The sequence below is a fragment of the Tiliqua scincoides genome, chromosome 5 (genome assembly GCF_035046505.1).
Source record: "Tiliqua scincoides isolate rTilSci1 chromosome 5, rTilSci1.hap2, whole genome shotgun sequence".
NCBI classification, from domain to species: domain Eukaryota; kingdom Metazoa; phylum Chordata; class Lepidosauria; order Squamata; family Scincidae; genus Tiliqua; species Tiliqua scincoides.
The window spans coordinates 77,370,323-77,398,218 of NC_089825.1; the positions used below are offsets into that span (position 1 = coordinate 77,370,323).

A 27,896-nucleotide genomic window follows, 5' to 3' on the forward strand; every position below is an offset into this window, starting at 1 on the left:
TAGGACTTACTTGAGAGTAAAAAATCATAGGCTCACACTGTAGGGTCTAAATTTGACAGCTGTTTCTTCAGTCACATATTTGCCCAATCTTTCCCCCAAAGCATTCAAAGCCATTGTTGGATCTTGTGGTGGGGGGGATGATACAAGGGTGGTACAAGACTGGGCATGGGGGTTGCTGGCATTGAGCTTCTCTTCCCCCTACCCACTTCATAAACTGCACATAAAAACACAATTAAAGGTATGAGTTGCTTAATGCACATGGTCAAAGCACAACAAAGAGGCCCTTAATGAGGCAGTTGGGACTCCCACAGCCTTCAGCAGTGTCTGTTTACACAGCAAAGAGGCTCTTAATGCAAAGAAGAAGCAATCTCCAGTAGCCTGTGCAGCCAGCAAGTGTCTGTTTACACAACAGAGGCAATATATTGGACTGAATGATCACTTTACGACCTAATCACATAACAGGGATGGGAGAATGTATCCCCATTGTTAAGTGGCTCACACCTGTACAGTTTATGGAGATAATGTGGTCAGGGTGATGCCACTATTAACACACAAGCACAGCTCTGACCAGCACTGGAGCTGCTTCCTAGTACTGCCACTTGCAGTAGTCAGGGTTTGTTTCTATCCCAATTAAAAGAGGCCATTCTAAGGAAACGTTGCCAATACAAGTCTCAAGATGTTGAGGAAAGGATGGGCCCAGCCATTGGCTATGGCCTTTTCCTCACTCCCAAGGTGAAAGGAGGAAGTGGAGCATGGATGGAAAAAGGCTGGAGGGGGAGTCACCTTGTGATGGGGCTTCAAATGGCTCACACCTTCACAAAGGGCCACAGTATTGACAAAGGGAGAAAGCGATTGATAAGTGAACAAACTTGGAACACTTCAGGAAAGGACCTGATTCAAAAGTAGGAGTCCATGGAAATTGGGTTGTTTTTTTAACTCAAAGCTATCACCACTGAGACTTCCAAAATGAATCTGTCAATATCCTAAGAACTGAGGCTACAATCCTATCTACACTTTCCTGGGAGCAAACCCCATTGACTATAATGGGACTTAATTCTGAGTTGATAAGCAGAAGATTGGGCTCTTAGGGCCCAATCCTATCCAACTTTCCAGCATCAATGCAGCCCAGAGGTGAGGGAACAAAAGTTCCCTTGCACCGAGAAGGCCTCTATGACTATTTGCCCACCACAGGATGCAACACATTCCCCATTGGCACAGCTGCATCGACGCAGGAAAGTCAAAAAGCCAGCTTTTTCAGTACCAATGCAGCTCCAAGGTAAGCGAACAAACATCCCCATACCTTGAGGAGGCCTCTGGGACTGCCCCCCACATTACAGGATGCAGAGCACACCCCACTGGCACTGTGGGAAAGGATTGGGCCCTAAAAACACTGGTCAGGCCAGGTATGAGGCTGGGGAAAGCAGACTTGTAGTAGCCTAGGAAGGGTTGAAGACAGACAGCCCAAACCTATCCACACTTTCCTGGGAGTAAGCCCCATTGACTCTAATGGGACTAACTTCTGGGTAGACATGCAAAGGATTGGGCTGAGCCTACGAGGGAATCCTTTGGCTGCATTTGTATCAATCGAACCAAACGCAGCTCCAAAGCCTCCCCGCCTTCCACATTTCGCCCCCCGCCCCCGGAGCGAGAGGGGTGGGGTTTCTGCAGCTCCAGCCCCCGGCACCCTTGTGGGTGGGTGGGTGGAAGGAGGAGGGCGACCCACTGCACTTGGGGTGGGACTCTTCCTTCCGAGTAATCCGAGGATCGGGCTCCTGCAGAGTTGCCCCCGCCCATGGAGGCTTTAGCAGGGAGCCAGTGCCAGGGAAGGGAGGCAGTCAGCGGGGTTTCCTGCCCAGAGATCGCGCGGTAAGTCAGCCGGAGGCAGGAGAGAGTGCGCAGCTCGCAGGCAGCAGGTCTCCGCCCCGAAGCCTCTTCCTTTTTCCTCGCTGGAAGTGCAGCCCCGATGCGCGCAGCCCTCTTTATTGCAGCGTCACGGGGAGGAAGAAAGGCTGCTCTAGTGGCATGAAAAGGCTCCGGCAGGGGCTGAGTGGCGCGTGCCTTGCGCCTCGCCTCGGGCTGGAGGAGGGATAAAGTCCCAGCCAGCTGGTTTCGCTTTCTGTTCCTCTTGGTGGGGACGGACCCCTGGCTGGTGAGTCGTGAGGATGCAGCCTCCCCTCGGGTGGCTTGGGGGGAGGCGGGGTGTGTTCTCCAGGGGCACCCTTGGCGAGCCCTGTGCCATGATCCCTCTCTCTTGGCAAGCCCCAGAAGAGCCAGGACCGCCCACCGTTGCACTTGCTCTCTCTTGCTAGTTTGCTAGTCTCTTGGGGTAAGGTAGTCTCTCTCTTGCTAGTCTCTTGCTTGCTAGTTTCTGTTCCTTACTCCTCGAGTACAGCGAGTTTCTGTACTGAGCAGTATTTTTCTCGGTGGATAAGTGATCCCCTTGGCTGGAGTAATACAGTAAGTACCCTGAGAAATCATCCCAGGCACCCCTGCCCTTTGCTTCTCTGCCTGTACCACTCTCAAGCCACGACCACCAGCGGAGCAGACCCTTCCCTACAACAGGTGACTGGGCCCCCTGCAAGAATGCTGAGCCTGGGCTTTGCCTCCAGGATTACACAGTGGTGTCTTGGTAGTTTTCTCGCCACTGATAAGTAAAAACCCTTGTGTACTTCCTTGTGCTTACCTCTCAGGCCATTGTCAGTGGCCTTAGGCCCAAACTGCCTAAGGCAATTGTTCTCAAACTGCGGGTCAGGACCCACTAGGTGGGTCCCCATTCATTTCAATATTTTATTTTTAACATGTTAGACTTGATGCTACCATGGTGGGTGGCTGCATTTGGGGAAATGTTACAGGTGTGTACTTTTAACAAGCTACTGTATAAATTCTTTTAACAATGATAGTAAATGGTACTTACTCCTGGGTAAGTGTGGGCAGGATTTCAGCCTAGGATTGTTAAAAATTTTCCTGCTTGATGATGTCACTTCCATGACATCACTTCCGGTGGGTCCTGACAGATTTTCATTCTAAAAATTGGGTCCCAGTGCTTAATGTGTGAGAACCACTGGCCTGAGGCATCCTGCTTATGCACTGTACCCAGCTTCTCTCCCTAGTGAAACTTCAACAACAGAGTTTGCATTCAAAACAATTATAATTGCTTGCAAAATGTGTATGTAAAGTCCTCAGGGTGGCCTCTTGCAGCAGCTGTTTTCAACCACTGTGCTGTGGCACATTGGTGTGCCATGAATAGGCTCCAGGTGTGCTGTGGGAATTTGGGAGAGTTATTTATTAGTAGGGGATGTGTGCCCCCCCCCCCCCGCCAGCAGTGTGGTGTGCTTTGTCAGTTTCCAACAATCTGATGGTGTGCCTTGACCATCATTGGGAAGACATTTTAGTGTCTTCCCAATGTCCCTTGAGGTGAAAAAAGGTTGAAAATCACTCTTACAGGATCTGTTTCCTTGTGATGAGGAAGACTGGGGACACTGTTCCTTTTGTGGCAGACGGAGTTATGAAATGTGCAGGTTGGTGAGGTGGGAAGCAAGCAACAAGACAATGCTGTACTAACCTCTCTAGTACAAACTAGCAATTCCTCCCCTCCCTTTTGCCGACAAGGAAGTTATGCAGTGCAAGTAGGTACAAATTTACTTCAGAGTAAGTCCTGCTATCTGTAATGGTGCTGTGCTTACTCCCAGGAAATGGTGCATTGGATTGTGGCCTTGGCAACTTTTCCCAGCAAGTTTTTAAGCCATTTCTGCCCAATGTTGCATATACGCAACAGGAACTTAATTGTGTACACCAGCGGGGTGGGCAAAAATGGGTTAAGTTGGGCTGTACTGACCACACGATACATTTCCCTCCCTTTATGACCCCCATGCCTTGCAAAAAGGTTGCCAGCTGACCAACTTGGCCTACTCTTTGACTTTTTAAGTAGCTAAAATCAGCAGCTGAAGCTTTGCACAGCATGGGGATAGCCATTAATATCTCTTGTTAAAGGCACAGCTACAGAGAACAATGGAAAAGTTAGTAATAGTTGGTGTTACTTCCAAGCAGCCAGCTCCCATCCTGTTATGTTTTTGTGACCTGCTTATTGCTGTAAAATAGATTAGGCCAACATGAGCCTCAAATTTGATAATAGTTTTGTGTATGTCAAAAGATGTTTTTCATTATGATTACAAGTGGTAACTCATGGCTCAAAGGCTTTTGTTTGTCTTTCCGCTTTTTATTGAGCAAGAGTGACGAAGCCATAAGTTAATTAGATTTTTCAAAGAGCGCTCCTGGGGAGCCCTGTAACCCCTGATTTCATGGAGGTTTGGTGTGTGTGAGAAAAGTCCTTCTGCTCTGAAGTACATTGGATTGGCTGTTTGAAACTTGATAAACCTCTTAATATCTGCATTTCTGAAAGCTTGTGAGGGACGTCTTTTGAAAGGTAGATCTTTAATTCTTATTAATGAATTTTAAAGGCTAGAACCAAAGTTAATACTTTACACCTTGGCATTTATCTCCTAAAACAACACATTAAATTGTAGTCATAACTGGGGAATTTTGTAAAGTATTTGAATGCATAGAATATTAATTCTTAATTTTTTGAGCTAAAATTGAAGTTGAGAGGAGAGCTTGCAGGATATGTGCTTTCTCCCCAATTTGCTTTTGCTTCAGCAAATGCTTCCCATTCTCTCAAATACAGGTCAAAAAGTCTAAAATGTTGCCCCACTAGGAGAAAGCTGGGATGTATCTCCTAAGCCGGGGTGTCCAAACATTTTGGCAGGAGGGCCACATCATCTCTCTGACACTGTGTCAGGGGCAGGGGGGAAAAATGAATAAATTTACATTTTTTTTATTTGAATAAATTTACATAGATGGATTTTTTAGAGATTGAACTTATATGAATGAATGAAGGCTTTGCAGTAGTTCAAGGCCTATAAAAGGCCTTGCACAAAGCAAGGCCAGCCTTTCCTTCGCTGCTGCTGCTGCATCACAAACGTGAAACAGCAAGTAGTGGAGGGAGTCCTCGTCCCACAGCTCAGGTGAGAGGTCGAACAGTCATCCTCATGCTGAGAGCAGTTGAGTCAGGCAAGGACGGGCTCCAGCAAGTCTCTGGAGGGCCAGAGGCTCATTGGAGACTGGGAGGTCCCTGAGGGCCAGATTGGGAGCCCCCGAGGGCCGCAAGTGGCCCCTGGGCTGGGGTTTGGGCACCCCTGTCCTAAGCGTTTGTGGGAGAGCAGCCAACCAGCATTGTGAACAATTTGAGGATGATCCTCTCTTTCTCTCCACCCTACCCCCAGGCCTAATTTTCTTCTCTTAAACAAGATGTGTGGCATTTGATTCGAGGAAGCATGAATTTCTGATACTGGTTGTGGGATACTCCAGGGCAGCTTATACCTTTGGGAACTGCTCAGAGTCCCCTAGTGCTCCCCTCTGATGCTTTGTCTGAGAAAAGAGTCTTTGGGAGTGATTCTCTGCTGACCTCTGTCTCCCCATCTGTCAGGTGAGCATTCTATCTTTAAGCTCCTTCCATGAAAGGAGTAGTCCTAATGTAAATTGGATCCCATACTATGTGACCCCAGATCCCATTTATTCCCACTTATTTCAATGGGAGTTTGCCAAACAGTGCATGATGTGGTGGTGGAATGATCAAGGGGGAAGTTAAAGCTCCCTACTCTCACCTCAGTCCTAATCTAGATTGAGCCCTTGTGTGCACATGCACACAGTAGTGCGGGTTATGTGCTAATGCCATCTCTAGTTTGGCCTTAAAAGACTGGATGTGAAAGGGAACAGGAGAAGAGGGAGAATCTCTGACACAAGAGGTGGGAGCTTAGTAAATGTTAGATCATATTGTAACCAATATGGCCAAAGGGATAGATGTTTGTTCCAGTAGTAGGGAGCCCCTTGGAGGAAATGGTGTGAAATGGGAACATCACAACTTTGAGCAGTGTTCCTCAGCCTTTGGGTTGTGACCCCCATGGGGTTGTGAAGTCTCATTTTGGGGAGGGGTCATGGCAACCTTTTCAAAGCCTGTGCAAGAGAGGGCTTGAATCCTATTCAATAACTGTACTGCCTTATCAAACCTGAGTTATTGATATAATCCTGCACAGCCTCTTCTCACTGTCATGTCCTGCAGACCCTGAGCACTGTGTACTTACAGGGTTGTTGGAAAGACACAAGAGTTTTTTAGAAATGGGGCAGGCAGGGGTGATGGGGGCAGGGGTGGGCAGATCAGGTCCCAGGAGGGAATGGGATCTGCAGTGAATGACCAGTCTCATTATTTATTTGGGGGAGGGGTCATGGCACGAAAAGGTTGAAGACCACCGGTTTTGAGCATGAGAAATGCTGAATAGAAATCTTTTAAATAGCAAAGCTATAGTAATGGCCTTTTAGATGTGCCTCAGCAGAGTCTCTCATTTTCAGAAGTTAAGTGCTGCCTTTGGGGATCTGCAACCCCTCCGCTTCTAATTTGTGAAAGTTGCTTTGTGTCTTCCACCAGTGAGAAGGTCACCTCTGAGCAATGGACAAAATCTGCTCGTGGTTCAGGACACTGCTCCCTGGGAAGGAGGCGGAAGAAGACAAATCGATTGTGCAGAAAAGCTCAAGTGCTAAGGATGAAATGCCCGACTATGCCAGTATTAATGGAGGCAAAGCTGCCGAGGTTGCTGATGTGCCTTCTGCTGTCATTGCCAGCCGGGGGTCTGTCACCTGCCCTACTTGCCAGGGCACTGGGCGGATTCCCCGAGGTAGGTGCCACTCACAGGCCTTAGAGCCCCTTGTGCTTGGATGTCTTCCGTAACAGCAACTTCCAGAGGGGTAGTCGTGTGTGTGTGTGTGTGTGTGTGTTTTAAATGTTGTTTGTCATATATTTATACCACCCTTCCTCCAAGGAGCTTGGGGCAGTGTACATTGTTCCTCCTTTCCTTTTGTTTTTACGACACCCTATAAGATTGGTGAGACAGAGAGATGGTGACTAGTCCAAGGTCACCCAGCTAGTTTCATGGCTGAGCAGGGATTTGAACCTGGATCTTCCAGGTCTATTCCAACCCTCTATTCAGCTTGTATCATCTTGTAGGTCACATGTTTTTGTGTTTGTGAGAGAGAAATTTTCATTCTTTCTTTCCTCTCCTTCCTATCCCCCATACCATTCTATTCCTGGAAATCTTGCAAACTACCAGAGCAGGTTTTTGGGAGCAGAAATTAGCAAAAATGTTCACACATGCTTTTTGCAACCACAAGATAGTGTGACTCAAAAACAAGGATTGGATGCAACTTTTCAGGGGAATTCACCAAAAACGCATACAATATTTGGGAAGATCCGTCCCCTGCTTATATTGGTCACTAGTCTCTAGTAACTGCAGATATCCCATCCCAGAATATGGAGGTTTATTATTCTGGCTACATGGCTAATGGTCAGTGGTAGATGTACTTTCTTCCATGTGTGTGATTAATCCTTTTGAAAAGCGTTTTCTGCCACTGTCAATTCACATAATCTGGGGGACTTGCTGCCCCAGAGTGAATGACACATTATACAAACATTTACATAGTGATCCTTGGTTCTCTGTTGTGCTGCCTGTCATTTTTCTAGGGTTTTTTTTTTTTTTTTGAAAAATGGAAATATTGGGGGAAAATGGAAATATATGCAGTAGTTATTTTCATATTAAGCTTATTTCATATCAAGCTAACCTTATTTACTGCTTTAGCTGTACAAAATTCATCATTTATCTTATCATAGTACAAAATAATTGTCCTATTCAGCATATGTATGAAATCTAAAAGTATCAATTTTTATTTTGTACATGCATAACTGCAAATACCCATAAAAGGTGTAGACTGCTGCACCACCCTAAGCTATCTAAGCATCAGTATCAGTTTTTGCCATGTGATAAGCAGGAAAAAAAATGAAAACAGAAACCACAAATTTTGTAATGTGCATGAAAGTATATGCTTTGGGCAGCTATTTCATACAGTTACAATATTAAGGTCTTGGTTAGCAACCTATCTGGATATAAACTTTCACTCAGTATTGAACTGAACTCATACACGTAATATGGTATAATAATTGTGGACAAAATGAATCGCAGGCAATAACCATATCCTTGAAAATGCTAGCATAACAAACCTAATTAGAATCAGCTTCTGAATCTGAGCCTTCAGTTATCTTTATGGACTCTCAAGGTGTAGGACTGTAGTTTGGATTTGAATGTTGTATTTTGTCTACCTTATGCATAGTAATTATTGATAGTCAATCAATATTTGATAACTATTGTACATAAAAGTATTCATACCACACAGTTCCTGGCATTTTTAAATGAGTAAAACATTACACGGGCCTACAAAATTGAGGGTTGGAAAAGTTTTTCCCAAACTTTATGGTGGTTTGATATGAATTTGGGGTGCCGATTCCAAAAATGGCATCCATTTTGCCTTATCACGTCTAGTTTTGGAGATATAGTACAGCCTCATTAGCGAATGGTTCAAGCAGCTTCCTCATGAGGAAGCTGCTTGAATCATTCGCCAAAGAGGCTATGCTGTGTCTCCAAAACTAGACGCGATAGGGCAAAATGGATGCCATTTTTGGAATCGGCACCCCAAATATACCCAGGAATTGGTGTAACGTTTAAGGAAGCAAAATGTGTATTGGCCTGTGTTATCTTAAAAATTGCTTCACTCATGCAAAAAAAAAAAAATCCTTTATCAGAATTACTTTCAATGTTCCCCCAAATTTCCATGTTTCACTGGTAAGATTGAACAGTGCCCTGGGGAGCAACAGTTTTTTTTCTCTAAATTTTCCTCCTTTTTTCTGGGCCTTGTATCTTGAATCCTGCTAGTCCCTAGGTTGTCAATTTGAAACAGGAGCAGTCAACATGGGTTGTCGCGGGTCCCCTGTGACTTATGGGTGTGACACTAATAGCAACAGCCTCTATGTTGGGATACAGCCTGTGTCAGTCCCATATATTTAAGCCTTTCTTCATAAAGAAGACACTCCCTCCCATTCATTCCTGCACAAACAGTGAAGGTGCAGTCCAACCCACTGCAGTGTCAAGTGCTCATACAAGGACCTGGCCATGCTTTCACCAGATTGCATGCTCCTTGAACTGTGCTGTCCTAGACAGCAGCTTAGTCTGCCTGTACAACTAATCCAGTTGCTTTTCGTCTTTTTCTTTCCCACCACGTGTTCTCAAGCTCTGCTGTATCTTCTTTGAGACTAGAGTGACCAAAATTGCACATAAAGATTCTGCATGTGTTCTCTTAATGGACTGTTCCCGTCCCGCTACAAAACAGTGATATTCCTGTGGGTCTGGTTTCCCAGACCCTTCCCTGACTTATTCTCTTCCTTCTTCCAGAGCAAGAACAGCAGCTGGTGGCTCTCATTCCATATGGAGACCAGCGGCTGAAGCCCAGGCGGACGTAAGTGGCTGTGGGGGGGGGGGGAACATTGTGTCCCCTTCCCCATTTTCTAGTACCTCTTATGTATGTTCTGTGCAAGCTGACCATGTGTGTGGGGGAAATATGCACTTTAGTGGGCAGCCACCAGTCAAATCACCTCACTTGGGTACTGGATCCCAGGGGTTGCCTTGGAACTTCAAAGGCAGAGAGGGAGTCATACCACTCCCTCTCCTCTGCTGCCTTGTAGGAGCATTTACAGCATCCTTAGGTGGAATTGCATAGCTCAGGCCAAGAGGCCTGTGTCACCACCCTCTGCAACATCCACCAGCTCCCATTATCAGCACCCTGACTCCTTTAATAGTCTCCAGTGTCCTCTGCTCTTTCCTGTCTAGCTCCTATAAGCCCAGGTGGTTGAATCCCTTCACTTGTGTATCCCTGTCCTCCCTCCTCCAACCTCAAAGTGCTGGGTCAGTGGCTGAAATCAGGTGCGGCGCTGGGGAGCAAAGATTTGCGGCGCTGGGGCCAACACACATTTTGCTTCTTTAAATGTTACACCAATTCTTGGATATATTTGGGGTGCTGATTCCAAAAATGGCATCTGTTTTGCCCTAGCACATCTAGTTTTGGAGACACGGCATAGCCTCTTTAGTGAATGATTCAAGCAGCTTCCTCATGAGGAAGCCTACACCATGGCTTCCTCATGAGGAGGTTGCTTGAACCATTCACTAATGAGGCTATACTATATCTCTAAAACTAGACATGATAGGGCAAAATGGATGCCATTTTTGGAATCGACACCCCAAATTAATATCAAACCACCATAAAGTTTTCTGACCCTCAGTTTTGTAGGCCTGTGTAATTGGTGCAAGCACCTGTGTAGGCATGAGGGCTGCCGCCAATGCAGGGAGCACAGGTGGCCTTGACAGGCTTACTTGGCACCTTGGCTAAGCTGTCCTGGCCATGAACCCTGCAACAGGAGCTGTGGCTCTCAGCTGTTCACAGGTGTCATAGCTCACTACTTCCCCCTTCTGGAGACCCAGTAAGTCTACAAACGGACATCTTATCCTAGCTGTCTGGAAGCTTGTGACTAGTGCTAAGGGATGTCCTACTGAGTTTCTACTACTACTAATGCAGTTGTTTTTGCAGGAAGCTCTACGTATCCCTTACGGTGGCCATCTGCCTCCTGATTACATGTCTCATGATGTACTTCCTGTTTCCACGTTCCATCGCAGTGATTCCTGCTGGACTCAATGCCTCCTCCATCTCCTTTGACAACTCCACTTTAAGCATCATTCTCAATATGACAGTGAGTGTCTGAGAGGAGGGAGAGTGATTCCACTCCAGAGTAGAATTAAAAACTAGGGGGATGTATGTGTAAAAGAGAGCAAGGTTGGATCCTGTTCAGGCAGGAGAAAAAAAGATGGGACAGCATCAAGGGAATTAGAAACCAAAAACCAGGAGGCAAAGTCTCAAAGATTCTAGAAATGAAAAAACCGTACTGGGACAGCTAAGTGGAGGAATACATGCATGTAAGATGGCATCACTTTATCCTCTCATCCCTCGTGCCATTCTCACATCCTGCCTATCTGTTTCTCTAGAATATGCTGAATGTGACAAACAACAACTTTTATACCATCCATGTGGCTCAACTTGATATTGAGGTCTTGCACAAGGCCCTGGTGATTGGGAAAAACACTATGATAACCCGGTTGGACATCAAGCCCCTGCAGAGTACTCAGGTAGGACTTGTGAGGGCATGTCTTGTGTGTCTTGCTTACCCACAAGCTGTAGATGTGGGTGTGTGTGTGTGTGTGTGTGTGTGTGAAAACTGCAACCTTAACATGCACCCCTCTGTCCAATCTTTTTGTAGATACTTTATGCTATCTCCAGTAGAATCCTGGACAACAACACTTAGTAAGTATACCTGTGAAGTTTGTTACTGCATTAAAAAAAATGTCAATTCATAAATTTGAAAGGGTGCTTTTCTTTTTCATTTAAGACATCTGACTTTCATTTAAGACATCTGACATCAGTGGGTTCACTGCTTGACTCATTTGCACATTGTGTATCTTAACAGAGGTGGCTTTTAAAAAATATATAAAATAGTGAAAGGGAATATTTTATTCCTGCCAAAGTGTGCAGCAACTTACAGATCAGTTAAACAAAGACCTCTGTCCTGGAGGGAAATGTCCTCATTTATATTTTCACTTAATAAAATTTATACAGGCGTGGATTACACCCTGTTTACAGTCACATAGCAGAGTCTCAAAAATAGTGGTCTCAAAAATAAGCACATCCAAGACCCATCTGTATTGCCCAACATCTGTGTACATTTAAGAGGGAGGCTTTATTTGATTTCCATTGAATACTGTGCTTTTTGGTTGTCTCTGATTTGTTTTTGTTACAGTTAGAAGGAAAGCCATGATGTCTGTCTTCAGAATAAGATTTATATATTAGCTTTGGATATGAACTGAGAGTCATTTTTTAAAGGGAATTATTCGTCAAATTCGGTACCATGGAGTTTGATGCACATGTGTATGTGCTCTGCAGGATGCTCTGGTCCCAAATCCTAGAATTTTGCTTATCAGCTTCACTGGTTGAGAAGTGTGGAGCAGAGAGTTACACATTGTAATATGCTGGAAAGTTCCCTTCAGGTTCCTAAACCAGGTACCCCCTCCACATCAGGCCTAATGTATTCACAATCTTAAGTTCGCCCAGCAGAAAAGTCAATAACATGGCCATAGAAACAAATGCTCATGTAGGAACACTAATGGACACTACCAGAGCATTCTGGAAGCTGCCACCACCCACAAATCAGTCACTAATTTGTGACTAATAGCCTCTCACGTTACCTATGCATGGAAGACACCAGTCAATTTATAGTAGCAGCCAAATGCTCTTGTAATATCCCACACAAATGCAGGACAGTGTTACTGCTGCACAACTCACTTGTGGACGACATGACACAGGGAGAACTTCCTGCCCCTGTTGAAGAGTTGCTGGTGAGAGGCAAGAGAAAACCAATGTTTTGTTGGAGGTAGGAGCTTTAGCTGATGATACCAGTGACTCTTGCTGGAGGTTGTGAGCGAGTAGGTGAGTGTCGTCATCCAGGTGCTCTTCAGTACCATATACCTCAATCCTGTTTCCCACTCCCCCACTGGCAGTCCTTCTGGACTTTACCCAAACATGTTCAAGGTGAGAATGTAGTTGTTGAGGTGACCCATCTGTTGTAGAGTGCTCATTTGAACTTTTTCCTGCAATTTGTTATGGGTTTGGGCCTGGCAGTCGTAATGGGTAGAACCTCTGTGTTCACTTTGGAACTGCAGTCCACTGTTGTACGGTGGAATGTTACTTGTATTTGAAGCTTGGCGGCTGTCGAGGCCCTCTTCCTGCAAACTTTGGATCTACCACATGTGGAGGATGCTGTCACCATGGTCATTGGGAGCACACAGAGTGGCCATGGGCATTTGAATGCATTCTAAACATCCATTTCTATTCTGGGGTGCTTAGGCACAAATAGGATGAAAAATTTCCGGAGTCTTGCTTTTGAAGTATAGTTCTCCCTCACCCTGGGGAGATCTTTCCCTTGTTACCTGCATATTAGAGCATTGTGCCCTCAAAACTGTGGAGTGGGATTTCTGGTGGGTACTTGTGGAGTCCAGAAGCAGTACAGTATTTGTGTTGAAAAGGCATCTTTATCTGCTCTGCCTATACAGTGTTTCCTCAGGTGAGGAAACATGAGGTGTTTCCTCAGCTGTGTGGTTTCTACAGCAAGTGTGTTCCAGTTTTGTATCCGGTGTCCTTTCATCAGAGTTCACCAGAATACCTAGCTCCATGCAGGGCTTTTGCTTTTTGACATGTGTGGGTCTCTAGCCTAAGTTTTATATAGTTGTATATAGAGCACGTACAGTGTGCAGCTTATTGGCTGCAAGGTCAACATTCCATCCTCTATTGGGAGAGGGGAATGGAGGGGAGGAGTTGTCCAGGCCACTCCATTGTCTTGGGTGGGACTGATTTTACTTAAGTAAAGATGCCTAACATTATGCCATTGTCAGATGTGAACTTAACCCTTGAGCAAGCAACTTTGACTCCTCCCCTACCACATTCACAGCTCTGCATGGATTTCTTGGCCCAAGATAATGTAGAAATAATTATGCCTGTGGGTAGGACAAGTGTCAAGAACAAGATCACTTAAAGTTACCTTACACTGAGGTCCTCTGTCTAGTCCAATCCTGACTGGAAGCAGCTCTCCCAGGTGTTAAGCAGAGGTCCCCAGCTTTCCTAAGATATTTGAAAAGGAGACTAAGGCTTGAACCTGAGATCTTCTGCATTTAAAGGAGATGTTCTACATTGAGCTACAGGGCGTCCCTGCTTTGGGTTTTTAATATGAAGTATACCCATTTCCTCCATTCCAATTCAGAGTGTAAAATGCCATCATAAAGTGTATTATGCAGTACCTAAACTGAGTAAAGTGATCTTGCATATGCAGCTTGAAATTAATCCCTCTCATTTTCTGTCTTTCAGCAATATTTGCACGTGGTCCAGAATAAAAGTTCACAATGTTCTCCTGCACATACAGTAAGTGTACTTCCTGCAATAAACATGTTTTGTGCTCTGTATTCTTCCACACAAACAAGCAATCCCTCCCCCCAGACATGATTGTCACCTCTTGTCTTAGACCACCATTTTCTAAACTGTGGGTGGGGACCCACTTGGTGGATTGGGACCCGATTTCTGCTGGGTCCAATAGAGCCTCCGAAGAAAACATGGATTATGGAAAGATCAGATAACTAACTGCCTCAAGCTTTGAGGCTATTCAAAAATCAGACAGCTGCTATTTGCCCTCTAAGGAGCTTCTGCAGTTTGCAAGCTTCTGTAAATATAGAGAGATAAATGTCTGACCGTCTTTTTTTTCTGGTGTGTTGTTTTTTTCCCCCCAAGTCTGTCAGTGACCGGTAGTGAGCCTTGAGGCTATTCATTAGGGGAGCCTGATTATGTGAAATTGATCAAGTTTTTTTTGCAAATAAACTATTACTTGTAAGTAAATACTGTCTATCTAGATCACCTTTTTTAAAAGGTGTCTTAAAGCTAGATGGGTCATTTTAAAAGTGGGTCCCAGCTCTAAAACGTTTTGAGAACCACTGTTTTAGACAACTGTCTCTTACTCTTAAATCAACCCTTTCTCCTGCTGCATGTCAATTCCTGAAGCCCCTGATAAGCTCTTTTCATTCCTCTCAGAGCCAAAAACATATTGCCCTTTCACTCCACAAACAAGCTGTCCCTATCACTGGACAGTGAGTCCTTGCCCTGGTTCCCAGTCATGAACACCAAAATTGTAGTCCTTCTGGCACTGGTTTGATCTTTAAAGCCATAAATGCTCAAGACAAGAATATCTCAAGTATTTCCCCCTTCCATCTGATCCTGCCGGGGAGCCCCACGCTACATGTGAGTCCCCTGCTTTGGATTTTCCCACCATCAGACATGCAGCCAGTGGATACCCAAGAGGGCCTTTCCAGTTGTTGCTTAAATGAAGCCCTGCAATATATACATGTGCTCAAAATGCCATCTCCTTTCTTGGTATTTCATATGAGAAAGAGGGAGTGCTTTACGTCTGCCTCGGGGTCACACCAAATTGGAAAGTAAGCCTGGCAGAGATGACATAGATCACATTTGCAAACCTTTTGAGGCTTCTGTTTTTCTCTCCCACCAGAGGCACCCTGACTTGCTCCTATCTCTCACACTCGGAACAGCTGTCCTTTGAGAAATACCAGTATGTGGACTGCAGGGGGAATGCCACACTCCCTGGGATATCAAGATTCCAGCGCTCCCTACAGCTGTCGTGAAGCCCCAGAGAAGCGACTGGGTCTCGTCTTCAGTTAAATGGCGTTAGTTTGATCCCTCTTATGAACTGTGGGATGGAGGGCATTTGGCAGGGTTGATTCAGAATTGCCCATTCTGCTGCAAAATAGAGGGGCAGTTGTATCAAGACATTCTTCTTGCTAAGAGATCTGGGGATATTGTTGGTGGATGATTTGTGACAGAAATTTACCTGGCTTTGGAAGAAAGAATGCAGGGAAACTGCAGGATTTTGTGATGGGAGTTTGAACAGACTGGGGCTCTTCAAATTGCATTTATCTCTTATAAATGTTTCCTACAGGCTGTTGACCTAGATCTGGCCTAAAGCTGGGAACAGGGGATACAAGAGCCTTGCCAGCCTGCTGTTTTTTTGGAAGGCTGAGCACTGAGGTTTTCCTCACTTGTTCAAACAGTTGTTTTCTGCTCTTGAGCAACAGGGAGGAACCTTGGACATTGCACCCTTTTGCTTGCTCAATGGAGCACTGCTTCTAATGAGGCTCTGTGAGTGTGTTTGCACTCCTCTCCCTCCCACCAGCCCCCTCCATGTCATCAGATCAGCTTTCGGTAGCCATCCCTGTGTGACAAGGAGGGGTGGTGAAGGGAGCATGCAGCACTGAAGATGTTTTGGAAGCCAGAAATGTCTCCATGTTCAACTGTTGCCTTTCCAGATATTGCACCCCACCCCTCCCCAAAAAAGATCTCCCTTGGGCAGAAGTAGGAGAAGGACTATAGGACTTTGATGGACTTCAATATTTTCCTGGCCAGTTCACAAAAAGTGTTCTCCAAAATAAATTATTGTGCATTGTTATCAGAGTTGATGGGTTGGTGGGTGACAAGGTGTGCATATTGAAATTACACATGTGGTGGACGGGACTTTTTTTAAGTATGGGATGGTGGCTGTATGTAATGCTGTCAGTGGGAACTTTGCAGATGAGCAAAAGAAAGATGCTTTGGTCCTTAGAAAGGTCAGCTCCTCTAGTCTTACGTCCTGCCCCAACATCAAGCATGCTGTACCTAAAAGCATCTCCACCAAATTAATTTGAATTCTATCTTCGCTACCTCATTTCTTAGGAATTCCAATTTAACTGGGCAGGCTTGTTCTAATGCTGTTTTTCCCGTTTACATCTATCATTTGATTTTTGGCGGGGCTGAGCAACTCACCCATTTGGGAAATGCCTGTTTTCTCCCAATGTAAGGATGTGCAGTAGTTTTGTAGCTGACAATTTCAGAAATCTGAGAGGAAGAGAATGCAGAGGTGGAAGAAACCACAGCTAGGCCCTGGAGTGTGCTTTGAGTTTGTGATGCTGCAGAGCTTTTATTTTATGGTCACAACAGTTCTTCATGTGTGGAGCCTCTTCATTGCTCTCTCTGGCTCGAACAGTATCATCATGGGCAGTGTTTTGTCTTACAAGGTGAGGATTATGTCCTACTCCCACCACTACCAGCTCTTCAGTGGTTACCATTGTTGTGTATACTCAAAATCCTAGAAGAGAGGGAAAAGCCATTGGTACCAAATTGAGTGTGTGACACGAACGAACATAACAAAACATTTGTCACTTTTCCCCTTCTCCCATTCCAGCAGGCTGGTATCACCAACTTAACTGGTCAATCAAGGCTCATTGCTTCTGTGTTTGGTGTGAAGCAATCTGAAGAGGGAGGTAGTTGGGTGGGCTGCTTTTTGAGGCATTCAGCTGGTCACAGAGCTAAGGGAGTGGGGAAAACCAAACTGCTTCATAGCCTGGCTGCATTAGAGCAAGGTCCAGCCCAAGTGACAGTGCCAAGAAGTACATTCTTTATCTTCAGATCCCCAGGACTTACCGAATATCTCTTCAGCAGTTTGCCACTGTGGTTGGGCACATGTTCGGTGTTACACGGGCAACGTTCTGTGGTCCCTGCATGAGAAGGAAGCAAGAGGCAGGGCAGCAGTTGTAGGCAATGTAAGGAGAGCCTCTGCATAAGTTTTATTAAGAATATCTACAATGAACCCTCAGTTTAACAGAGTAATAGGTAGAAGGGATATCTGTCAATGCTGTTGAATGCCATTAAATCCCAATGCATTTAGGACAATGCACACATGCATGCACAAGCATGACCAGTTTGTAAAATCAGACAATGCTGTTTATGAAGTCTGTTAAATTGAGGGTTCACAGTACTACTTTTCAAGTTTGAAGCCATGTACATAGCAAAGAAATGGGGGGAGTACCTGTGCCAAAAGGGCTTGCTACCTAAAAAATGTGAGAGTGCAAGTTTCTTTTCATTGTGTCAGCGCAACAAGCCTACTGAAATTATCCTCCCTAAAATCTCAAGAGGGTGTGACTGCTGGCACATATGAGCCCCAGGACCTCTCCTAGAAAATAATGTGCAGCACTGACCTTGGCTAACGGAATTGGGGCCAAATCCTATCCAACTTTCCAGTACTGATGCAGCCATACCAACAGGGCTTGCACTGCATCCTGAGGTGGGGGTGCAGTCATGGAGGCCTCCTCATGGTAAGAGAGTGTATGTTCCCTCACCTCAGGGCTGCACTGCAGCTCCACTGGGGCTCAGAAGTTGAATAGGATTGGGCCCTTACACCAGGGACAGGCCATGCTCTCTCTTAGCTTCAGCTCCTTTATCTGCAATATGGTGATAATGGCACAAACTCATCTTAACAGGGCTGTTAGAAAGATAACAGTTGTGTGAAGCACTTTGAACACGAAGCCCACCTTCCAACAAGACATCCTATCCTATTCAAGGACAGCTATGCTGATACAAATACAACATTGCTCACTGTTCATAATCTCTATCTAACCCATTTTAGTAACTGGTTTTAATTAAGTGCAGTAATTGTTATAAATATTTTTTTTCCAGATTAGTTTGTAATATCGGGTTGTAGAAGAGGCTGCTGCTATGACCTACACCTTATGTATCGATCCTGCTTAATTCAGCCTGCCTCGCAGCTTAACTCTAATAATAGGTGCAATCACCCTAGTACTTTAGCTGCAATCTTATGCAGGCTTGTTTCTCCAAGTCCTGTAAATATGCACTCCTCCTTTAGTATGATATATCCTTGTAAGCTGACCTGCCTTTTCAGAGAAGACTCCTGGCTAAGACATTCTACACCGTATTAGTACATAAATATTTCATACACCAAGCTCAGTTGAAACAGAGGGAGTGTTGAGGTAAGAATAAGGATTTGTTTATGGTTCAGGTTCCATAAGAACAGCCCCACTGGATCAGCCCATAGGTCCATCTAGTCCAGCTTCCTGTATCTCACAGTGGCCCACCAAATGCCCCAGGGAGCACACCAGATAAAAAGAGACCTGCATCCTGGTGGCCTCCCTTACATCTGACATAGCCCATTTCTAAAATCAGGAGGTTGCACATACACATCATGGCTTGTAACCCATAATGGATTTTTCCTCCAGAAACTTGTCCAATCCCCTTTTAAAGGCATCCAGGCCAGATGCTGTAACCACATCCTGCGGCAAGGAATTCCACAGACCGACCACGTGCTGAGTAAAGAAATGTTTTCTTTTGTCTGTCCTAACCCTCCCAACACGCAATTTTAGTGGATGTCCCCTGGTTCTGGTGTTATGTGAGAGTGTAAAGAGTATCTCTCTAGCCACTTTATCCTTCCCATATAATTTCCATGTGGAAGGCAGGTGAGTTTCCAAATTAAAAAAAGATATGCATAGAAGTATACGGTGCATCTACATTGGAGAAATTATCTGCCTTCAGTATGCAATGGCTATGAAAACAACATTGCATCAGTTTTATCCTCCAACAGGACTTCTTGAAGAGTTATCAAAGTGAAAGGGCTGATTCATGCAGCCCAAACAGGTCTGATATCTGCTACAGTTGGTTATGTTCCAAAATGTCTTTCCGAGTACAGTAACCTGCCCCAGCTCACTTTTCAGCACCTGTTTTTTTTTTTTCTTTCCTGTTTATATCACATGAGCCTCTTGGAGCCAGACCAATTCAACACTTTGGGGGGAAAAATTCTGCAAACTTCTAAGCTAATGGAATAGAACAGAATAAAAATCAAATTTAGTGATAGAGTAGGCTGGGGATTCTTTTCACATTCCCTCCCCCTCCCCAGTCATCTGAAATACAAATTCAGCTCCCATGCAGAGTTGCTTTTTGGCTCGCACAAATTGATCATGTAACAAGTTGAATTGCCCCTCAAACCATTTGCTTCCTAGGGTTAGTTCCTAAAAATGAGCAGTGTTGAGGCTGAAATCTGCTAGGAACCTTAGAAGCACAATGGCTGGCCTGGTTGTAGTTACATGACTACATGTAGTTACATTGACTTATGAAATGCTCTCTGTACATGCTTAGATTGACCTGCCTTTTTAGTAACACTTCACATCTAAGTTGCACAAAAGAGGCTTTAGGCCTAAATCCCACTTGCTTCTATGTAATTGAGTAGACTGCTCAGGTTCTCTAGAGATGCTCTCCCACCGATTAGTCCTGGGGCCAGTTCAAGTAGCTTCAAGCAAATAAACCTGAGCAATCTGGGCGAAGTGGGAGCCTAGCTTCATTAGACTAAGGGGTAGGACATTCCCATGGGATAGGTGAACAGGACTTAGAGTAGTATAACATGGAGTGCAATGCAGCAAATATCTTCTTTGATAGGCACCTCCGTAGACCACTACCCTTCTCTTCTGTGGTAGTTTTCCAGACTCAGCCCCTCCTTACCCTGTTCTGGATGCTGAGACTCTGAGTCAGGGCAAAGTTGACTTGGTTGCTTCTGGGGGGCCATTTGCTTCTGGGGCGCCTCCCCAAGAGCTTCCTCATTCTTGCTTTCTCTAGCTGCTCTTGCCTATGCACAAAAGAGAGAGAGAAAGAAGGGGGGAGGCTGTAGTTCCTGGTCACCCTGCTCCAGTGCTCTCTTCCAGCCTATTCTGCAGTCATGCCCTTCCTGTCTTGCCATTTGGGTTCCTGCTCCTTTCCCCTTCCACCTTTCTATTCCCCTGCCCCGAATGCTGCTTGGTAGCCAATGGCCCCTCATCTTACTTCCCCCTTCTTCTTTTTTTAATTGATTGTGGTTCATTTGTTTTTCTTTGGTGGTTAATTGGCTAGATACCAAAGGTATCAACAGCAACCAGCTGTTGCTGGTATGTATGTTGCAGGTATGTATGCAGCAACCAGCTGCTGTGTGCCCTCCTCCTGAAAGTCTCCCCTCCAGCTTTATTTTTCACATTTTTACTCACCCTTCCTCCAAGGACATCAGGGTGGTGTATGTAGTTTCCCCCCTCCTTTTATCCTCATAACAACCCTGTGAGGTAGGTGAGGCCGAGTGAGTGACTGGCCCAAGGTTACCCTGGAAGAGTCATGGTTGAAAAGGAGTCTAAGCCCAACTCCCAAACCAGTACACCATCCTGGCTCTCAGCCCACCATCCATCCTGCCCCCCCCTTTCTACTTCTATTCTCTGCTACTAAGTTGCTATTTTCCTCATAGTGGCCCCACTTTTCCCAGCCTTTTCCCTCTACCATTCAGAAACAGTGTATGAGAGGGACAATCATCAAAATGTTTTGCATGATGGGCAAGCCCCAGTGCCTGGGGCAGTGATGCCACAAAGTCACATGACACTGTGATGTCACTTCCAGGTTCTCCCTGGAGGAGGAGGTGCTGGTGGCTTTGCACCCCTGTTCCTTCTCCTTTTGGGGAACTTCCACAGGAGAAGGAATGGGGGTGTGAAGCTGCCAGCAGCTCCATGGAGAACCCAGAAGTAATTGCCTTGCACTTTGCACCACCCCCCATAGTGCCCAGGGCAGCTACCCCTCAGGCTACACCCTAGTTACACCTCTGCTCAGAGTCATGCAGTCTCCCCCACTTTTCCTGGCCCTTCTGCTCCCTCCCTGTCCTTTTTATTCTGGCTAAACTCCATCAGCTGCACTTAGAGGGAAGGAGGGAGGGAGTGTGAGTGGGCGAGGTGCCCTCCCGCGCAAGAGCTCACCCCCTCACCCGCTGCCCCCTCACTGCTGAATCATTAAACTGGAAATTCAAGTTGTCAGCCATTCTGGTCCTGCTGCCAGGATACCAGTTGACGCAATCTCAAAAATAATCACACCAACTTTCAAGAATGTCTGGAAGAGGAACCTTAACCCATTCCTGCCCAGCCCACCACAGGTGCACATATTTGATCCCTGTTGCGTGTGGGCAGAAATGGCTGTGACTTAAGAGCCCAAGCCTATACATACTTACTTAGAAGTAAGTCCAGTTATAGTCAATGGAGCTTACTCCCGGGTAAGTGTGGCTAGGACTGCAGCCTTCTCCTGCTGCGATTTCCCTTGCTCGCTCCCCCCTGGAAATGCACTGGGCTCCTTTGGTCCTCCCCATTCTAGCGCCGCCTCTGCAGCCCCCTCCCCCTAGCAGCCCCCAACCTGGAGAGCCAGCCGTCGGTCCAGCATGATCTGCTTGCGTCGCGCCTCCCAGTGGTAGGCGGCCATGGTGCTGCCGCCTGCCAGCCCGGGGGTGGGCGGCCAGGAGGCGCCGTTGTGCCGTCGGGGGCCTCACAATACCTGCTGCGAGCGATGCTGGGCAACGCAAGGGACGCCGCGACTCCCTCCTGCGCGTCGCGCTCCTGCCTGCCAGGCGGGGGCAGTCAAAGCACGCGCGAGACTCCCGGGCTCGGGGAGCGGCGGACTGCAGCCCGGGCGAGCTGGGAAAGCCCGGGGGGCGATGCTTGAGTGCGGGAAGGCGCGCGCGTGGCGGCGGAGGCTCAGCGCTTGTGCTTAGGTGGGAATGATCCGATTCAGCGCTGGTGGGGGGCGTGCTTCCTCCCCCCCCCGCATGGTAAGGGTATGAATGAAAACCAGATCCTGCTCAAGCGTTATATAAAGCGGTATATAAATTTATATAAAGCGGTATATAAATACTGTTAATCATAATAAGCGTCGTCCAAACCAGAACGATCCATTACAGCGAACGGAAATCGCAGAGCATGAAGCAGCTAACCTATATATGGAGTATGAAATGTATATTTCCTAATAGGATCCTGCAGACATAGCTAGAAGGGACGCCCTCTGGCCCAGCAGTTTTACTCCTACCACCTAAGGGCCCAATCCTATCCAATTTTCCAGCCCCGGTGCAACTACAATGCAGCCCCATAGTAAGGGAACAAATGTTCCCATACCTTAAGGATGCCTCTGGGACTGCTGCCCCACTACAAGATGTAGCGCATGCCCCATTAGCACAGTTGCACCGGAAAATTGGATAGGATTGGGCCCGAAGTTGTGGAAGAGCGCGGGCTTCAGTATGCAGGCACTTTGCACATGCTCAGAGAAGGGCGTCCTTAGCTATTGCTCCTCGGCTCAGTCCTGCTGCTGGAGCTCTGAACAGAATCAGATTGAAATCGATTTGGGGGGCATACTATAGGGCACATGGAGGGGGTACCTGTCAGAGCACTTATGCCAGGACCAGCGTCTCAACGATGCTTCAGGCGTGGCTGTTCCAAGACTCATTAAGTACCTAAAGAAGAGAGAAGATGTGTGGACACATCACACATTTTCTGACCAGGAGATTCTGGATGCAATCCTACCCACACTTACCAGGGAGTAAGCCCCATTGAATTCAGTGGGACTTACTTCTGAGTAGACAGGCATAGGATTGGGCTCTTATGTCCTCTAATCCCAGATGTATGTATGGGAGGGGGGGAAGCACTCTTACAATTCTGATTTTCCATGTTTCAGGCTGGAGCCAAAAGTACAGTACATTCAAGAGCTCAGTCCTGGATCCACCTATATGGTCTCTGCCTTGCAAGAAACGGGGGTGAGGGGGAAGGAAATGCTCCCAGTGCATGGAACTGATATGTCTTGTACAATGAAACAGAAGCTGCCCTAAATTATTTTTATTGGGCAATACGAAGGAAACTGTATGCGTGCGCGCACGGATACACATGCAGTCGTTTTGTGGCATGCAAGGCGCTGTACAAAACTCAGAAGCAACTTTACTCCGAGGAGGAACTGTAGAAGTGGGATCTACAAAGCTGGTGGGAGTTCTGGGCAGCAAACTATAGGAAGAAAAATCTTTTAGGGACGGGTCATACGCATTAATTCCCAAACATATTTTCGATATCTTTGTGCATGGAGAAAGACAAATCAGAGAGGGGCTTGTCATTTTGAGAGCAAATGCTCATCTGTTCTTGTAATTCTACTACTAAATGTGCATTTAGGATTCTTCCCCCCCGCCAAAAAAAACCCCAGTTCAGATGCTATTGAACGGGAGAAATACTTGCAGTCTCTGCCCAGAGAACCGATTAACCATTTACATGCCATGAACAAGACAGAGGTGAGTGGCAACTTAATCCTATGCATGTTTACTCAGAAGTAAATTCCACTGAATTTAATGGAGTTTACTCCCAGGTACGTGTGTATAGGATCGCAGCCTCCAATGTGTCGTGGAGTCTAGAGCTGCGATCCTATACACACTTACCTAGAAGTAAGCCCCATAATGGTACTTAATTCTGAGTAGACCTGCATAGGATTGGGCTCTAGAACAGAAGGAAGGCGGGCTGAGAAAAGCAGAAGCAGAACATGTTCTTTACTAAAAAGAAAAGCGTGGGGTTTGCCTTCTCCTTGGAAGCTACAGCCTCTGATTTGGAAGAATGTTGCTTTTTTTGCCCAACGTTGCATATACGCAGCAGGGATCAAATGGGTAACACCTGTGGGCTGGGCAAAACTGGGTTAACCCACAGGTGTTACCCATTTGGTCCCTGTTGGACAGAAAGGGCTTAAAGCCAGATTTCATTGGGGTGGGGGAAGAGGGCTGCAGTTCTACGGGTGAGCGAATGCACTCTGCACATGCTCCCGAGACAGGCTCCTATTTCCCGTATCCCGGGTCTGAGTCGTGCACTCTGCGTGTGCACTGCCACTGCGCCAAGTCCTGGTGCCCGCGTTTGGCCCCGTGGCCAGGAGCGATCCCGTGCCTGGGCGCCCCTGATTGCCGGAGCCGACCACAGACCCTCGCCGGGCGCTTCCCAGCTGCCTCCAGTAGCGCTCCGCCTCGTTGCAGCCGGTTGCTCTTCGGGCGAGCGCTGACTGGTTGTGGCGGCGGTGACGCCACCGAGCAGGCGGCGCCCTCTGGCTGCGCGGCTGCGGCTTCTCCAGTCTGGAGCTCAGTCGTGAGGCTGGTGGTGGAGAGCAGCGCTTGTGTCTCGGAGAACATCCTTCCCCGTGGCTCGGCGGTTGTTTCCCAGCGCCCGTGACCCCTCCGATGGAAGGTAAGATTCTGGGGGCTCGGATCTCCGTCTGCGCCCTGCTAAGAGCCCAATCCTACGCGTGTCTACTCAGAAGTAAGTCCCATGGAGTTCAATGGGGCTGACTCCCGGGAAAGCATGCATAGGATTGCAGCCTAGGTCCTCAGACGGGGCTTAGTTCTGTTTTGGGGCGGAGCCCTCGAAGCTTTTTTCAACGCTAGAGCATTGGAACCTTGGAACATAGAATGTCCAAGTAGAGGAAGGGGGCTCCTGAGCAAGTGCAGAGTGCATTTAGCTTCCCACCCCAGAAACTGGAGCACGGCTGTTCAGCAAGGCTGCATATTTCATTTACTCCAGATTAAGTAGGGGAAGTTGGAAGGAAGGAGGCACATTGGGTGCCGGGTCTGTGCTGTGCCAGCAACCTGGCATGCCATGTGCTGCAGTGGGTACTAATGGCATTGCTGTAGTGTAGAGGGATCTCTTAATCTAGCCTACTGTTCTGAGCACGTGTAGTTCTCTGATCTTGCTTATTCCACACATGTGCCCACCAGGAAGAAACTGCCTAATATCTAAAACAGTCGTGTTCAACCTCTGTGCTGTGCCCTGAGTAGTCCACAGGTGTGCCACAGGAATTTAGGGGAGGGTCATTTATTAGTAGGGCCAATGGGGCATGTGAGCCCCCCACTGGCAGCATAGTGTGCCTTGTCAATTGACAAAAACCTCATGGTGTGCCTTGACAATTTTAGTGCCTTGTCAGTGTGCCATGAGATGAAAAAGGCTGAAAATTGCTGATCTAAAATTTTAATGTGAGCCCTGGTGAGATGGGACCAAGCCTCAGAATCTGGTCTTGGTGCACACATGCAAATTAGGTTGGAAGGAAGACATGCAGGATGTTATCTGAGCACTTAGATATCCTTTCCTCTTTTAACTATAGCTGGTTTCCACACCTTTGAGATCTGGAGCAATGGCATTCAGGACAGGTGGGCTTAAGCACCAGTGCATCTCATATCAGAAACTGAGCACTGCACCTTTTGTGCAAGGTCTTGTTCATGCACGTATTTCTAAGTATGAAGTTGGTTTGTAATACTTTGTAGGGAGGCGTCAGGGGAATTTGTTCTCTCTGAAATGGAGACCTGTCTTCAGGCATTTTCTTTGGCAACAGATCCTAGCTGAATCATTCTGCTTTGTCTCCAGACACCCTCCTTGCTTGTTTTGACAGTCTTTGATTATTTCTTCTACCCCAGCTAGTGACCTGAAGATGTAGAATAAACTCTGGAAGTCTTTTTGACTTATGTACTGTTTATATACCACTTGTCAACAATGACAAAGTTCACAAATTGATTTGCATAGCAAAAGAAGCAATAGTTCCCTCTCCCCAAAGAGCTTGCAGTCTAAAAAAGACACAAAGGAGACACCAGCAGACAGCCACTGAGAGAGATGCTATGCTGGGGGGGGGGGGGAACAATGTGGAAAGAAATCCTTGGAGGGGGGGAGAACTGAATATGGGCACAATCCAGAAAATTGACTTTTCATTGGATCGAATGGGATTTCAGCATCCTTCCTTTTCTTTGTTTTGTGTCCCGTGTGAATTCTTTAAATTTCTTTAAAATTGTTTGTATCCTGCCTTTCTCCTCCTTGTTGGCAAATGCCAAAGGTGACTTACTTTTTTTCCCTTTTGTAGTAGTATAGCTGCAGTAGTAGTGATTTATTTTATTGTATTTTGATTGAATGAATGATTGATTGACTGATACCTCTGAAAGTAAATTTGAAGATTCCCAAATTTGACTTAGCTTGGAATCTAAAGAGTGGAACCAAATGCAGTATCAGCTGAGAAAATACAACAAATATTTCAGTGCTCCTTATTTCTCCCCCTGCCCCATGTATTAAAAGTATCTGGAAATCTTACACTGAGGCAGATTTCATGAGCTGGAGTGACATGGGGTGTGTGTGTGTGTGTGTGTGTGTGTAGCTTTGTACATGTATTAACTTTATCTTTGTCTCTTGTTCTCAGTCTTGCGGCTGCCTTGAGCAGTGATCATCCAGTCATCAGCCCTCTCCAAGGTCTGGCACCCTCTGGTGGACTATGGGGAACCAGCTGGCACCGGGGCCTCCATTCCTGCCCCCCTTGCAGGCGCTGCATGTTGTGGTCGTAGGGCTAGATGCAGCTGGCAAGACATCCCTGTTGTATCGCCTGAAGTTCCAGGAATTTGTCAAGAGTGCGCCCACCAAAGGGTTCAACATGGAGAAGATTCGAGTGCCGTTGGGGGGCTCCCGCAACATCACTTTCCAAGTGTGGGACGTGGGTGGCCAAGAAAAGCTGCGCCCACTCTGGAAGTCCTACACACGCCGCACAGATGGGCTGGTTTTTGTGGTGGACTCGGCAGAGGCTGAACGCCTAGAGGAGGCCCGTGTTGAGTTGCACAAGATCACCCGCTCATCAGACAACCAGGGTGTCCCCGTGTTGGTGCTGGCCAACAAACAGGATGTGACCCAAGCACTGTCAGTGGCTGAAATAGAAAAACTTCTTGGTTTGCATGAACTGGGCACCTCCACCTTGAGCCACATCCAGGGTTGTAGTGCTGTCAGCGGACTGGGCCTTCAACAGGGCCTGGAGAAGCTCTATGAGATGATTCTCAAACGCAAAAAACTCTTTCGCAACAGCAAAAAGAAGCGCTGAGAAGGGAGCAAGAGCAGTTGGCATGTGTCTTCGTGTGACCTTGCTCTCAGCAATTTGGACACTTTACACCTGGACAAGAGTCTTTCCAACCTCCTAGGCAATGATGCAGGCAATACATGGACCAAACCTGACATCTTCCAGTTTCTTTTTCTAATTTTTTTGACTTCTGATTTGATGAGCCTCTGTGTGAGCTGTGGACTGTAAACTGATAGCTCAGCAGCCTCCCTTTACACTGGGAGGTGGGTGGGATTACCAGGGGCCCAACAACATGGGAAGGAAGGAAAATCTTCCAAAGGGCTGGAAGCTAAGGTGATAGAACTTGTCCAAACCTCCCCTTTACTTCAACTGCAAATGTTTCTATTCTTTTTAAAATAATAATGCCATCCACAGCCCTTTTATGGGATTTTTTTTTAATAAAACAAAGCCTAAGTTATTAAACAGACAGTCTGCAGACTTGGTCAAGGCATTTTTGTCACCTTTTGTGCATTGGGGTGGTGGTTGAGCAATGGGGAGGGGGTGCCCCAGCCTGCCTGACACTGAACCAAAACACAAACAAGGAAATCGGCAGCCTGGGAAGCACACACACACCCAAGAGGGAACCAGAGGATCAACAAGGAAAGAGGACAAAGAGGCACGGCTGGGTTTTGTAGAAAAAGTTCCTTGCATGACTGTTGAAAGGTAGGTCTTTCCAGGGAAGAGAGTCTATACTTAACCCTTTAAACCAGTAGTTCTCACACATTTAGCACCAGGACCCACTTTTTAGAATGAGAATCTGTCAGGACCCACCAGAAGTGATGTCATGACCAGCAGTG

At 46.6% G+C, this 27,896-nt stretch overlaps 2 protein-coding genes and 1 long non-coding RNA gene across 7 annotated transcripts; 2 read left to right on the plus strand and 1 right to left on the minus strand.

Annotated features, from left to right (window-relative positions):
- The first annotated feature begins 1,698 nt into the window (after nucleotides 1-1,698).
- Nucleotides 1,699-16,033, plus strand: TMEM106A (transmembrane protein 106A). Of its 5 annotated transcripts, none has more exons than XM_066628196.1 (9): nucleotides 1,699-1,866; nucleotides 5,280-5,482; nucleotides 6,479-6,725; nucleotides 9,327-9,390; nucleotides 10,516-10,675; nucleotides 10,968-11,108; nucleotides 11,240-11,283; nucleotides 13,894-13,947; nucleotides 15,080-16,033. In XM_066628196.1, the coding sequence occupies exons 3-9, from the start codon at nucleotides 6,500-6,502 to the stop codon at nucleotides 15,210-15,212; spliced, it is 822 nt and encodes a 273-aa protein (XP_066484293.1). In that variant the 5' UTR covers nucleotides 1,699-1,866; nucleotides 5,280-5,482; nucleotides 6,479-6,499; the 3' UTR covers nucleotides 15,213-16,033. The 5 variants fall into 5 exon arrangements, with proteins under 5 accessions (XP_066484293.1, XP_066484294.1, XP_066484292.1 ...); XM_066628195.1 differs by lacking the exon at nucleotides 1,699-1,866 and adding an exon at nucleotides 1,893-2,149; XM_066628197.1 differs by lacking the exon at nucleotides 5,280-5,482.
- A 484-nt stretch (nucleotides 16,034-16,517) lies between these two features.
- On the minus strand, nucleotides 16,518-19,927 carry LOC136651625 (uncharacterized). The gene is made up of 3 exons (XR_010794532.1): nucleotides 19,906-19,927; nucleotides 17,044-17,117; nucleotides 16,518-16,708 (listed from the first exon to the last, which is right to left on the minus strand). It is a non-coding gene; the product is annotated as an uncharacterized lncRNA (long non-coding RNA).
- Nucleotides 19,928-24,342: 4,415 nt separating this feature from the next.
- Nucleotides 24,343-27,260, plus strand: ARL4D (ADP ribosylation factor like GTPase 4D). The gene is made up of 2 exons (XM_066628047.1): nucleotides 24,343-24,431; nucleotides 26,419-27,260. Exon 2 carries the CDS (start codon nucleotides 26,491-26,493, stop codon nucleotides 27,082-27,084), a length of 594 nt encoding a protein of 197 aa, XP_066484144.1. The 5' UTR covers nucleotides 24,343-24,431; nucleotides 26,419-26,490; the 3' UTR covers nucleotides 27,085-27,260.
- The last annotated feature ends 636 nt before the right edge of the window (nucleotides 27,261-27,896 follow it).